Here is a 14,254-nt window from a genome sequence, read left to right as displayed (position 1 = left end):
AATTAAAATTGGTTTAAAAGAGAGTAAAAACTGCTCCTTTTTGTCAAGGATGAAAAAGAGTCATTTGTGGAAGTGAGCTAATCCACTAAATGAATTTTCTGATTGCTTCAAAATTGTCTGCTTTGCATCTGTACAACCAACAGTTTCCTGAAATGAGTTATGTGTTCGGAGCAAGGTGATGAAATTACAGGAGCACTCATCTCTCAACTAACATAATTGTGGAGTGATAGATGGATGAATTGTTGTGTAGAATATTTCATTAATAAGCAGTAAATATTACAGGCTACAGCAATGGTACAACACATACTACTGAATGCTGAAGAATCCACCCCAGGCTTATGCAGAAATTAAGTTTTTAAAACTCTCGTTTTTCACTAAATTCGACAATTTCAGTGTCTAAACATCTCCTTACTCTGCCTTACAGCCATTTTTGTTTACTGGGATGGATGTAACAAAAGCAACAAATCTGTGTCAAAACCACAACCCAGTAAAGATTATTGGATAATAAATCAGTAAAGATTTATGAAGTTATCCCATAGGTGAAAGAAGATAAATCCGACAAGGTTGTTTTCTATTATGAAAACTTTCAAAACTTTTTTTTCGTTTATTATTAGGAAAAAAATGCATACAAGTAAACTCTGTAATGGATAAAAAAGATTTGTCTCCATAATTTACAAGTTAGCTAATCATGACAGCTCTCCTAAAGTAAAATATTCTGGTTTTCCACTCATCAAAATAAGCATTTCAATAAAGCCTTTGGGGTATTTCCCAAGTGTTAGGAAAGAAAGAGGAGAGAGATCCTACTTCCAGGAAAATACCTTGTTGATTTTAGCAGCTTGAGCAGCTGCCCCTGCCAGGATCAGCTTCTGAGGGGTTTCAGTGCCAGCAGTTTGAGTGTTGCACTCTGCCAAGATCATCTTGTTACAATTTGTGATTTTAAATTAGCAAAATTTCAGGTAGAAAATAAAAAGCTTAAACTTTCTTGTGGGTTGCTGAGCTCAGTGTTATCCCTCTGGCTGTAATTTGTGATATTAAGCCTCTGAAGGCAATGTAAAGGCTCACAATAATTCAAGAAGCTTTAACTTTTGGTCTTGACATGTGCTTTTATTAGTATGTTTTTAACATATTTATCTGGTTTGATCATTAAAACAGCTTAAGAGTGAGAGATCACTGTGGGTATCACTCTCTACTTCCCCATTCCTGCCCATTGTCCCAGCTGTGCTGCAGCTGGCTTGTTCCGTAGGCTCTGGGGCTGTCTGGGGTTCACATGCAGAGTCTCACACTGAAAAGGACCTTTTAGGATCCACAACGTGATGACCCTGCCTGGGTCTCAAACTCAGTCCTGGCTGTGTGCAATAATGAGGCATTAGGGAAGGGTGGCATTGCTGCTCAGTCTAAGCTGATACTTCAGCTGTCAGGTTTTTTATCTGATTACTTGAAAATCCCTGAACGTCACTTGAGTAATCCACATGCTCACTTCAAGAGTTCATACCCAACCCAGTTTGGATTTTTAAGGTACCTGTCAATAGAAATGAAACAGAAGGATTGAATGAACTGGCAGAAAGGTAAGTTGTCACCCCAGAAAATGAATAGGCAAAGGCTCAGAAACAGAGCAGCAGATTTGGTACCTGAGAGCTGTGCTTGGCTCCAGGAGTCACCTGCTGTGCAGGACAGGGTAAGTCCCTTCACCTCTTCCTGCACTTCCTCTCCTGCATTGTCCTGTGATCTGTCCAGGCTGTGATAAGGATTTGGCACCACGTGCTTCAGAGAGTCAAGCCGAGGTAAGGCTGCAAGGTGATACCAGAGCATGCAGGTATTAACAATGCCAGTGGTGAGGCTGAACAATCCCCAGCCCTTGAGCAGCATTTGCAGGCACAATACACGTGAGGTAACTTGGGGCTTCATCAGAGATTTTAGCCCGTCACAGGTATATAGTCCTCAAATCTGGATTTCAGTGGGTGGTGCAGATGCAGGCATCCACTGCCCCAAAGACAGGCAAGTTTACTGAAACACTAACTAGCACTTCTAATACTGAGCTGAACAGGCAGCATCCTGTGTAAGATCTTCCACTGGGGTCTCTTCCAACTCAGAATATTCTGTGCTTCTGTGGCTCCAGTGACCAAAGACTGAGAGATTAGAAATTCCCAGGGCTGAAAGAAGGGAGTGTAGACACTAGGAATGCTTCACTGAGCCAAGGAAGCTGCTCACAGAGCTTAAAATCCAGGATCTTGCAGTCCATGGTGGGATGGATATAGGTCACTTTATAGCTGTTGCTTGTAGCAATTTGTGGTTTATTTCCAGTTCACAGGTTTGGGGCACTGTTTTTCTAAACGGTGTTCTCCATTGTGACACCAGTTGCAACTCTCCTCCTGCTGACCTGCATCTGCCTCCTGTCTGGTTTGTCACTTGTTTTCCAAACTCTTTCTGGCAAACACTTTTTTTTAAGGGGAGACCGCATAGTAACCTTCCTGTACATGAAGGGGACCTAAAAGAAAGATGGAGAGAGACTTTTTACAAGAGTATATGGTGATAGGACAATGGGAAATGGCTTTAAATTGAAAGAGGGAAGGTTTGGATTAGGTGTAAGGAAGAAATTCTTCACTGTGAGAGTGGTGAGGCAGTGGCACAGGTTGCCCAAGGGAGTTGTGAATGCCCCATCCCCGGAAGTGTTCAGGGCCAGATTGTTTGGGACTTTGAGCAACCTGACCTAGTGGAAGGTGTCCCTGCCCATGGCAGGGACTAGATGATTTCTAAGATCCCTTCCAACCCAAACCATTCAGTGCTTTGTCCTGTTTTAGTGATTTAAGGAAAAATTTTCCTCTCAAAAAGGCTGGTTCCGTATCCTTGAAGGCTACATGGTGATTTTAATTGCTTGGTGTTGGCATAAATTACTCCTGTGCTCTGCTAACCTTGGGCCAGGGGTGTCCTGAGCTGGCCCTCAGGTGACACAGACCCACAGTCGAGACTTGGTTATAAAGGTTGGCAGCATCACTGGAGGAGCCACCACAGACAGACAAGGTCTGAGCCAAGAACACAGAAACCCAGCCCTACTCTTAGGAAAATAGAAAAGCTCTATGAATCAAAATCAACTTCACATCCTCAGGGGATCCTCTGGGGAAGGTCATTCTGCCCTTTGGCACAGAGCAGAGATGTCTCACCCATCCCTAGAATTTGTGGCGATTTGTGTCCCATACTGCCCATGATCTGTGCAGCACTGGATATCTGGTTTGCTCACAGATGCTTTCAATGGAGACAAAAGGATCTTCGTAGTTCCCACAGGACTTACCACCATCTAGGTCTCTTCTAAACAAAGCCATCTTTTCATTCCTGGTTTATGAGAAATCTTAGTTTCATTTATTACTGTCGCCAACTTTATTGCTGATACATTTTCTGATGTGCCAAGGCATAAGCTGGACATTTTCCAGATCTGGATGTACTGGTAAAAAGCATAATAACCTATGACATGCTGATTTTCCTATTTCAGCCTCTGTTACTTTCAGTATATTTTTTTGTGTATGCCAGTTGATCTACCAGCTCTTCACAGCAATTCTCAGGTCTTCCTTTTCCTAAAAGACTCAGCCATGTCTGTGAACAGTTCAGGTTGTGTCTTCTGATATGCATTACCTTACATATGCCAACATCTATTTTATCAATTCTACAGCTCCAAATTACCTGACTTTCAAGTAATTTGGAATTCATCAACACTTTCTTCAAGCTTTGCTGGCCAAAAAAACCTGCATCTGCAAATTTGCTGCTACTTTTTGTCTACTGAAATAATCAATCGCCTGTTTCAGCACAGATATTTACAACCAGCTTTGTCTGATTGCAAGTTTATCATTTATTTCTGTGCTTTGCCCTCTGGCTCTTTACCAGTCTCATACATCAGGAAAGTGCCTGTCCACTTAGAGTCTGATGTATTTCTTATTGTCACAGCACATTGAGACATAATCATTCAGCAATGTGAGGAATTGCTACTGCCAATTCCATCCCAATTTAGATGTGCTGGGCTGGTTGTCCTTTGTTACTGATTTATCACATTTGCCCACCCTGGCACTGTGCACTCAGTCTTGTTCTCATCATCAAAAGCCCAGAAGTAAAATCACTTATATTTTTACACATATTTTTAGACCTGCCTGCATGGCACAGTTTGTTGTAAGTCCAGCACATCCTCATCCCACCAGGGACTCCATGCTTCCTTGTTTGCCCCCTGATCTGCCCCCACAAAGCCCAAGAACTCCCTAGGCCTCTTCCCAATATCCCTGTGCCTGTGAGTCTGCCCTCAGTCTAAGCAAACTGAGCAGCAATTGACCACCATCTTTCCCATTTAGCTTGTCCCCCTTTCAGATGTAACAATAGCATTTTATTCCTATTATCCCCAGTTTAACCGCTTATGGCTCAACCTGACTTACAAAATAATAGGGGAAATAATATAAGGAACCTAAACATCAAAAAAAGAGAGAAGGGGTGAGGTGTTGGTTTTAACTGGACCATTGCAGTGATCCGGTTTCAATCACAGCTGGCCCTGCTGGAGCAGCACAGTGAGGGCACAGGCAAGTCCTGGCTGGGAGCAGAAACAAGCAGGTGAGGAGAGGAGGAGTGGAAAGGAGGGTGTGGAATACAAGGGGAGGCAGAACACCTAAAGCCTCGTTGCAAACCTACAGCCAAGTCAAGAAGCTCCTGCCACAGCTCAAAACCCCTGTCTTATGTGCTGAACAAGCACAAAGTGAAATCAGCTGTTAATCCAAACAGCAAATGCATGGAATATGCATGAAGAGTAAACCATCAGGTGTGTACAGAAAAACTAATGGTAGTTTTAGGTCTTTTTCAAATGCCTTGGGGTTTTTCATTGAGAATGTAAGATTTATGCTGTGCAAGTTAAGACTGAACTCTAAACCAGTCCTTTAAAAGAGAGATGAAGAAGGAAGTACAACAAAAATCAAAGGATGTGGTGAAGTTCAGAGTTGAGAAGAACTGCAGAAGAAATTAACTTCTCCCATTCAAGGCTAAAACTAACCCCAGAGTACGAGATCAGACTGGTTCAACTAACCACAGGGTCAACAAAATCAGGCTTTTGGTAAGAGGCATAGATAATTCTCTGTCCAGAAATACCTATTTTCTGTATTCATCTTTATATTAGAGTTTAAAATACCAGCCTTGCCCCATGAGAAATGGAACTTTGGTGCTGATCTTGCACATGTTTAAGTTTGTTTTCAATATTATCTATATGTTTTTCTTTGAAGTAATACTTGTGACACCTTTTTTTTTTTTTTTTTAAATTATAATTTCTGGTCTTTATTCCATGGCTAACATTTTATATAAAGTTCTTTTAAAACTGCTTTGAAGGTTATTGCAGCAGATCCTTCAAACTCCACCAATCTCTATCAGATTTGGGTGGGGGAAGAGGAAGGACCAGTATTTTTAGTGTTTCTGCAATAATCCCCTACCTTGACTCTGCAAAAGCCGGCATTTACAAGCACTTTTTTCTCACCCAGACTAGCCCTGTCTTCTGAAGCTTGTACTGGTGCAGGAGTGGCCATGACAGGCTGTTTTCTTGCAAGGCTTCATATGCTTCAAAGGAGGAACACCAGGCATAAGACACTTTAACTCAGTTGATTTGCTTCCTATTGAATTTGTGACCACAAAAACTATCAAGGGGAAAACCCAACAAATCAAAATTTAATTTTTTTAAGAGCTATCAGCCAGATGTTGTGAAGACAATAATTAGCTAAAATACATAACAACACCCATGAAAACCGGCCATGAAGTTCCTGAATCTCAGCTGGCCAGCAGCTGTCAGCCTCAGACAGCAGCTGCTGCCTTTCTAGCAAAAGACAGTGATTCCTCATGTCCTGGACTTCATGTTTCTTTCCAAAGCAGAAAAATATGACAGTCCACAAGATTGGATTGCCAATAACTACAGTTCACAGGGGGCTACTGTTAGTAGCTGTAAATTTAAAGAAAATAGAGAGGACATAAAGGTGCTCATGTTAAAACACTGAGTATGATCGTAGGGGTGCAACACAGCAACAGAATTCTGAGACTCAGAGGTTATATTCAAAATCAGATCGTGTCTTTATTTACATTGACAACTTCTCCTTTCTGCTCTAACAGTAACTCTTGTAAAGCAAAAAAACCAATTGCACCCATGAAGAGCAGTGCAGTGTCACAAGGTACCACACATTAAAACAAATTGCCTTCTCCCAGGTGCTTTGGTCTGGAGCACCAGCTCTCTGAATAAACACCAGTCAGAAGGTGTATCCTAACTCCAGGCAGCTCAGGACCATCTCTCCCCAGTGCTTCAAACAAAATGCCAGCACCTCATGCTGAGGGCAGGGCTGAGAGCACCACTTTGCTGAAAAATATTTGCAGTTATTCCAAACAGACAAAGGTTTGGCATCTTTGGAGGTGTCCCAGCCCAGAGGCAGATTTTGAAAACAGCATTGATTTATGAAGGGACTCTGAGCCATGGACTTGTAACCAACAATGGATTCAGGTTTACCAGCTGAAGCACAATTTTGCAGTGAGAATCCGGTCTAAGAAAATAAAATCACTAAACTATTTGTTAAAAAAACCATAATTATAGTTGTCACCTGCCCACGTAATCAGTGAAACAAGCCCTTTGCTAAGAGTTTAGGAACAAGAATCATGAAAGAATGAACCAAGCAGTTCTAGTGTCCCCTCAAGGAATGAGCAACACAGAGGAGAGAGGAGCAAAGAGGGAGCAATCGCAGGCTCCCAGACCTTTCCCGATCCCCTCCAAGTGCCCATGTGCCAGCTGCTCTGTGCCACTGGAAACACACACTGCCGATCTCTCAGCTCAGAGGGAAGAGCAGGATTTCAGAGCAGGAGAGCACGGAGTCTGTCGTGTCCCTGAGGGGAAGATGAAGGCCCATTACACCCAGCATGATGTCAGCCACGCGCTTTCCAGGCAGCCACGACTGTGTCAGAGCAGCACAAAGCTCTGTGGGCCAGGCAGGTGTTTGACTACAAGAGACACTTAAACAATTGATGCCCAAGGTCAGTGGCCCTGTTGTCACACAGTTGAGTACAAGGTACAACCCTCTTGTCCATCGCCTGACAGCACCATCTGCTAAAACCAACATTTTAAGATGCTTCATGTTCAGATCTGCATCTTGCAGATAAAGCAAGAGCATCTTTGAATCACTGATTGACTTGAAAGCCACTCAACAATTGCACAGTAAGGCGATCTTCAGTTTTAATGTGCCTTGGCACAGAAAATGAATACATGCATTATAAAAACAATTCGCTCATGAGGCATCCGTACTTATAGGAAGTGAAATACAACCATTTGTGTCCTACCATTTGTGCCAGGCCTATTGATAAACCTCCCCTGACAGGATGAAATAGTGCTCCTGTAAAGGCATCCTTAACCTAATACTCCTCTACAGCACTGGGCTGGACTAGGTTTGAAAAACAGCCTCTTATAATACACAGATGAATTTAGCACTTAAGAAGATTAATGGATTCATAAATAGCCTGGAAATCCAAACTCATTGAATTTAGTTCATGGAACAGGTCAAATAGGCATTTATCAAACCATCTGGCATTTTGATTCCCTGGGGAAACTGTGGTTGAGCTACAGATAACTGAGGAGCCATTGCAGCAGGGAAGGCTTGGTTTTCCCTGTGCTCAGCTTTCCTCTTGAAATCTCTGGCACTAATTAGAAAGCAGTAGATCTTTTTGGACAGAAGTGTAGTTCTATATAGTCACTTACATTTTGAAGTGTTGTTGCTGAACACAAACATAAGCACAGTCAGGGTCTAAGTGAAAGTATTTATGCTGCAATAAATAGCTTGCCATTTGCTCTAGGCCATGAAAGGACATCCATGTGCACCATTTGAGTAGCCTACAAAAAAAAATCACCAGAATTGTTCAAGGATCTCCAAAAAACCCCAAGGTTTGAGCAGTTAATTTATTTTTGTGAGTAAAATATCAAATTATTTTATTAATATGCTTTGATACATAAAACATCATTCTTTCTGGTTATATTAGCAGCTTTCATTGGAGATTTCAAAGATAAAAACACTTAAGATGCCGTCTAAAAGAAAATGATCAGTATGGAATAATATGACACACTACACAGTACATATTAGTGGTGGAAATACAAAATATTTCATAGGACCTGGTTGCATTCGTCTTCAGCATACTCTGCCCCTGCTGCCATGCCATGAAACAATCTACAAATAAAAACAATGTATTCCTTGAAACAATATATTCATTGAAAACCACATTGAAATCATATGAATTAGTAGGTTAAGTTTAAGTAGCTTTGCCTCAGAGAAGAATGTTTTGACAAACACGGGTCCATCTGGTCTTCCTGCACCACTGCCAGGAGAGTGGCGGGAGAATGGATCAAAATCCTGCCTGTGGTCAAGGCCAAAATACCGTGCCCATCCCAGACCTGCCTGGGGGAGGTGCCCTCCCGAGGTGCTTTCCTCCTTTTCATGAGGCCTAATGCTGCATCCCTGGATGTTACCCAGGATTGCCCTGCTCCCTTCTGTACCTGCTGGAGGAAATCAGGAATAGTTTCCCATCGTTCAGCAGCGCCTGCCAGGGGTGTGGGTGTCTGTCAGGACATGAAGAGGGGCCCAGTTTTGCTGCCTCATCTTGCTCTCATGAAGCTGGGTCACCTGGAGTTGGCCCATGGAACAAACACCCCAAAGACAGACCCCTCTTCATTCCCAGAAGGGAACATCACACATCTCTAGGCAAAATTCAAACTTAGTGGTATTCATCTTCCTTTGACTATCCAGGAGGCTCTGAGACACCCATAGGACAGGTTTACCACCCAGGACCCACATCCTATCAGCTCCCAGGGGAATCTGGAGCCAGATCCAACAAACTCAACCTGGAAGAATCTGGATCCCATTATGTATCAGAGGCCCACAAAAAAACTTTTCTCTGATGACTAAGTAGGTGCAGGGACTAAATGCTTAAGCAGCGCTCCTGCTCCATACAGCCCTTGGACTATTTGCACAGCAGAACAATCACTGTAAAAAGTGCTGGGAGGTACAAGGAAGAGGAGTCAGCCTCGATTCTGTCTTCCCCCATGCCAGAAGAAACCCCTTCAGTCTGTCCATCCAGCTGCGTGGCATTACTGTACACTTCGGTGGCATTTGCCACCTCTTCAGGAAGGCCCATCTGGAGCAAGAGTTTGGAGATAAGGCTGTTGAACTTGCTCTCTGTGGTAGACCAAGGCCCCTCGCTTGGGGTCGGCCCCTCAGATGTCATGTTCAGCTCCACAGGGTCGAGACAGTAACCTTCGGGAGACCTCTCAAAGAGCACGTCCATCAGGTCAATCCCAGCCACTGAGGAGGGGGAGGCACACGGAATATCCCTGACGAGCCTGTAGTTCTCCATCCACTCCTTGAGCCACTCGATGCGGCAGTCGCACTCCCAGGGGTTGCGGAAGAGGTACAGCCGCCCCAGGAAGTACACGGGCTCAAACACGGAGAAGGGCAGCGTCGTCAGGTTGTTGCTGTTCAAGTGCAGCACAACCAGGCTGGTGAGGTTCTCAAAAGCCCCTTCCTCGATGTAGCTGATCCTGTTGCGGTCCAGGTAGAGGAACTCCAGCTCCCCCAAGTCCCTGAACCAGGTGTTGGAAATGTTCCTGAGAAAATTCCCCCCCAGGTTGAGCATCTTCAGGCGCCTCAGGCCATCAAAGGAGTGTTCTGGAAGCTCACTGATCAAATTGTCATTCAGGTACAGGTACTCCATCCTCTGACAGCCCTGAAAAGCTCGCTCGTGGATGACATTTATCTTGTTGTCCTGCAGATTCAGGTATTTCAGCTTGGTCAGGCCCTGCAGGGAGTTGTAGGCCACCGCTTCGATCCTGTTTCTCTCCAGGTACACGTGGGTCAAGTTCTCCATGCCCCTGATGGCACCTGGGATCCTTCGGAAGTTGTTCTGGAAGCAGAATAGCTCCTGCAGAGCAGGCAGCTCGATGAAGATCCTGTCTGGGATGTTGAAGAGGTTGCAGTCAGCCAGGTCCAGCCTCACGAGGCGCCGGAGTGCGGTGAAGGTCCGAGTGTGGAGATAGCGAATGTACTCGTTGTGGGCCATCTTCAGCTCCATCAGGCTGGGCAGCCCCTTGAACGCCCCCGGAGTGATGAAGGAGATGTTGTTGTGGTTGAGCGACAGGGATTTGAGGGAAGGCAGCGTCCCGAAAGCCCTCTCGGACAGGAACTTGATGCTGTTTTTGTCCAGGTTGATGGAAGAGGCTTCGCAGGGGAACTCGCTGGGGATCTGCCCCAGCCCAGCGCGGTCGCAGAGCACAGAGCAGCTCCGCTCTGGTGTGCACACACAGCTGGGAGGGCAGGAGCGCACGCAGGGCCACACCCCATGGACCTGTGGGACCCAAAGGATCACTGCCGTCCCCACAGAGGAGAGGCGTGGCAGGAGAGAAAAGGATGCATCATTAGCAAATGAATTAGTCACAGCAGGAAAAAGAAATTACACTGTCGTTTCCTCCCCTCTAGCCAGGCTAATTGCCACCTGTGTACCAGTGCTGACTGAGGACCTCTTGTGTAAAATTCCTAAAAATCTTCTGCTGGGGTTTTTTTAAACCTGCTGAGAATATATGGTACCTAGAACATCATCTCCGATTAATTCCTCTCCTCAAGAGGGGGCTCACCTGGAATTCAGTATTTCTCAGTGTCTCTGTTGTGGTCTCTCTTTGGCCTGATGGGAACATGGTTTCGCCAGGGAGCAGGCAGAGATGCTCTGAAGGCCAGCAGCTGTGGGTGGGTTACAGCATTCCTGGGTGTGGAAAAGGGGAGGGCAGTGTATGCGGAGTCTGGCAGTGGGCAGGGGAGATCAATTAGCTGCCCAAAGTGTGTCAAATTCTTACTTTTTGCTTCTTTCTTTCCTTTGTTCATTCAATCTAAGATTTCTCAACCAGAGCCATGAGCTGGTGTAGCACTGAAAGGGGAACTCTCAGCTCTCAAGGAGATGCAATGCAGTGTTTGAAAACTCATTCCCACTGTGTACTGGTACAATGGCATGAGTGAAAACAAACTAAGAGATATTGTTCCACTGCTGGCCTCATCATTGATGAGAAATTCTGCATCTCCAGCACAGTTTTTGCTGCTTTGCCAATTCTCAAGACAGTCACTATAGTGCCTTATGTTTGATGGGAGCAGCCACTTTGTCTTTTATCAGCCTGACATGGGAGGTCTGTGGCTGTTGTTTCCTCCTAAGTTAGTCCCACACAGGTGGCTGAACAACAAGGAAGAGAAGAAAGTTCTTGGGGAGAAACGAGAGAAGAACAAAAGGAAGGGGAGACATCAGCCTCCACAGACAAGCTTTTTTGGGGAGAAAAAACATCCAGTCAATAAAACATCTGCATTTTTTTTTTTAATGCAAAATTTTTTTGGGCAGTGGGCAGTTTTTCCCTCTTTCAGAGTGGAAATTTAAGTTAGATATAGGAATGAAATTCTTTACTGTGAGGGTGGTGGCACAGGGTACCCAGAGAAGCTGTGGATGCCCCAACCCTGGCAGTGTTCAAGGCCAGGTTGGGTGAAGCTCTGAGGAGCCTGGGATAGTGGAAGGTGTCCCTGCCCATGGCAGGGGGCTTGGAATGAGATGATGTTTTAGGTCCCTTCCAGCACAACTCTTTCTCTGATTCCATGAAAATAAACTCATTGGAGAGGAAGAACTGAAGACAGTTTTTTTAATTGCTCTCCCAGACACATCCTACCTTCTCCTCAGCAAAATGAGAAGCCACATCAGCAATCTCCATGTACTCACTAGCAGGAAATGGTGCCATTGCTGCTGACTGGTTTTCTGCTTTTTTTATTAGTTCCCACACAAACATAATCCTTTTTTTCTTTTTTTTTGAGCAAAACATGAGATACCAACAGCTTTACCAACAGACACCTCTATTACAGTACTCCTGGGATCAGGGGGGTTTCCTCCACATTCCTGCTGAGTGTCCAGAGGGGGAATCTCCCAGCAGCTGGGCTGCCTCTCCCGGTGGTTTCCAGCACAGTGATTGCCCACTACAGCTGTATTCCCATGGGCATTTTTAATAAGAGAGACTTCTGAGGTGATATGCCAGGAAGCATCAGCTTCAGCAAGCATCAAGCTTTTATTTTTGCAGTCCTCAAGGCTTTAATGTACAGGACAGTTTGAGCTGCAGTTGCCCTGCTTTTCCTCCATCCTTTCAAAAGGCAACATGCAAGGGACTGTATTTAGGAGTTTGCACTGCCTGGGTAAAGCAGACTTGCAAAACCAGTTGTTGGGCAAGTCCCCACTGAAGGGCATCAACCCAGGAGCTGCCCAGCCTGGGTCTGTTCAAACCATCCAGGTTATTGTAGAAGAGGTATTTAGATACATGGAGAGACCACCACAAAAGGATGAGCTGTGGCCTCTTCATCAAAATTCAGGTCCCATCATGCCTGGGCACACTATTGTGACTGGAGAATTAGCAAAACAGCATCATTTCAAGGATAAATGATAGTGAAGGACTCTGGGAGGTGGAAAGGATTTTAGACAGGTTGTCATTTTGTTTGTCTGCTCTTCCCCTTTTTCCCATGCTTTTATCTAACAGCCACAGCTAAAGGAAAGTCCCCTTCAGGCCCCCTGACAACAGCTGGAGTCTAAGGACAAGAAGGGGAACAATATGCTGGTCTCAGATTGCTCTTTCTTTGTGCAGCCTGCCCAGGGGCTGCCTCATTTTCTGCCCTCTGCACCAGTCCACCCTCTTCGTGCCAACAGGGGCATATGTTGTTTTTGTTAGGCAGTTACATAAACTGAGGGCCAGACAGATTAAGGATTTGCCTGTTCCCAAATGTCTGGCCGCAGGTGGTTGTCTGGAAAATGAGAGATGCAAGTGTTGCTGCTAGTAGGGAGCCTTTTATGGGTTCAGGGTGACATCCAGAGGGGTATTTGTGCACAGGCTGTCCTATAGGTGAGGCTGCCCTGAGCAAGCTCCATGTTTAGCTCCAGCTGCCCCAAGCTCAGTGACATCCCTGGCCTTCAGAGCAGACCTCCACCCACTGCTGTGCATACAGTGGGCACTGTAGGAATGATCCTGCTGATAACCAAATCCCCTCCTTCCCCTCCCTGCTTCTTCTCTAATCACACAACAAAGGAAATGTCTGCACCCAAGCCATATCCAGCCTGTTTTCCTTATACACAATTGCTAAATCTGGGTCTTCTGCTCGTGGCATTTCATAGCAGACTTCTAAGATCTCTGTTTACCAGTGTATTTTTTCACTGTGCAAGACATGGAAAGCAAGTACGTGAGGACCATCCAAGGAGAAAATACCCCCCAGCAACAGGAGCTCAGAGAAGCCCCTCAGCAATGCAACCTTTGTGCAATACCTCTTCCTTCTCCTGGAAAGGAAGTTGGAAAAATCCTCCACCTGAACTCTACCGAACCCTCGGGAGAGCTGTTGCTCAAGGCAAAAGAGATCAGCTCTCCCCTGTTGGCCAGATCTCCTCTGATCAACGTAGCCTGAAACATTCCCATCTTTCCCACCTTACTTCTTCCCCTTCCCTGAAAAAGGATGCTCACAGACAGGGCAGCAGCTGAAAGATTTCTGCTACCCATTGACACAGAGGGTGCTCAAATGAGACGTGTTTGAGAAAAAGGGTGAAATACAGCAAAAATATTTGTGACATTAAGGAATAAAAAACATTTCCTCCCACAGATGATATGTTTTGCTCTTTTAAATACGACAGTAACTCAGTATTTGGAAGAAAGAGTGAGAGACCAAAGGAAAATAAACAAAAAAGAAAAGTTGCAGAGTCTTAAGAAGGGTAAAGAGACAATGATTGCAATAATTGAGTATTTAACCACCACCTTTCCAAATGACCTGTCTAATCCACTACTGGATAGTGCAGAATAAGTGCATACTCACCATTTAGAATGATGGCAAACATAACCTTGATTATTCTCTAGTGGCATTTCAGGTCTGGCAAGCAAACTTGAGGGATCTAAAAGCACACAGGAAGAACAGGGACAGGTTTCATCCTCTCTCATTTCCCTGCATCATTTTTCCACAAAAAGCTCTACATTTAGAAAGGAAAATGAAGGAAAACGCTCTTCTCTCACACGCTTTCAAACTGAAGACATCCCCAGCACCCTCCTGGTGAGAATCTTTCTTCCATCACTGACCTTCTCAGGGAATCCTGCAGCTTTGTGCCACTGCTTTTCAGGAGCTCATCCTCATCCTTCCCACGAGCCATGCCCAGGGCAGGTTCCTGTCATCTGAGGTGGGAAAGGATC

At 44.9% G+C, this 14,254-nt stretch overlaps 1 protein-coding gene across 4 annotated transcripts in view; it reads right to left on the bottom strand.

Moving 5' to 3' along the window:
• Positions 1-565: 565 nt before the first annotated feature.
• NYX (nyctalopin) overlaps positions 566-14,254 on the bottom strand; it is a 32,351-nt gene continuing 18,662 nt past the window's right edge. For 2 of the 4 annotated variants that reach the window (XR_004238542.1, XR_004238540.1), the window contains exons 2-5: positions 14,144-14,236; positions 13,887-13,962; positions 7,736-10,388; positions 566-2,485 (exon numbers count right to left, since the gene is read on the bottom strand). Coding sequence is in view for 1 of the 4 variants with exons in the window: in XM_032100945.1 (XP_031956836.1) it covers positions 8,989-10,388; positions 13,887-13,908 (1,422 nt within the window). In the remaining 3 variants the exon portion in view is untranslated. Of the gene's footprint in view, positions 2,486-5,274; positions 10,389-13,886; positions 13,963-14,143; positions 14,237-14,254 lie in introns of those variants that run through there. The other 2 variants (XR_004238541.1, XM_032100945.1) reach the window with 2 other exon arrangements.

This window comes from Corvus moneduloides, chromosome 2, assembly GCF_009650955.1.
Source record: "Corvus moneduloides isolate bCorMon1 chromosome 2, bCorMon1.pri, whole genome shotgun sequence".
NCBI classification, from domain to species: Eukaryota; Metazoa; Chordata; class Aves; order Passeriformes; family Corvidae; genus Corvus; species Corvus moneduloides.
The sequence above is the reverse complement of the archived record's forward strand: the minus strand, read 5'-3'. Positions and strand labels throughout refer to the sequence as shown.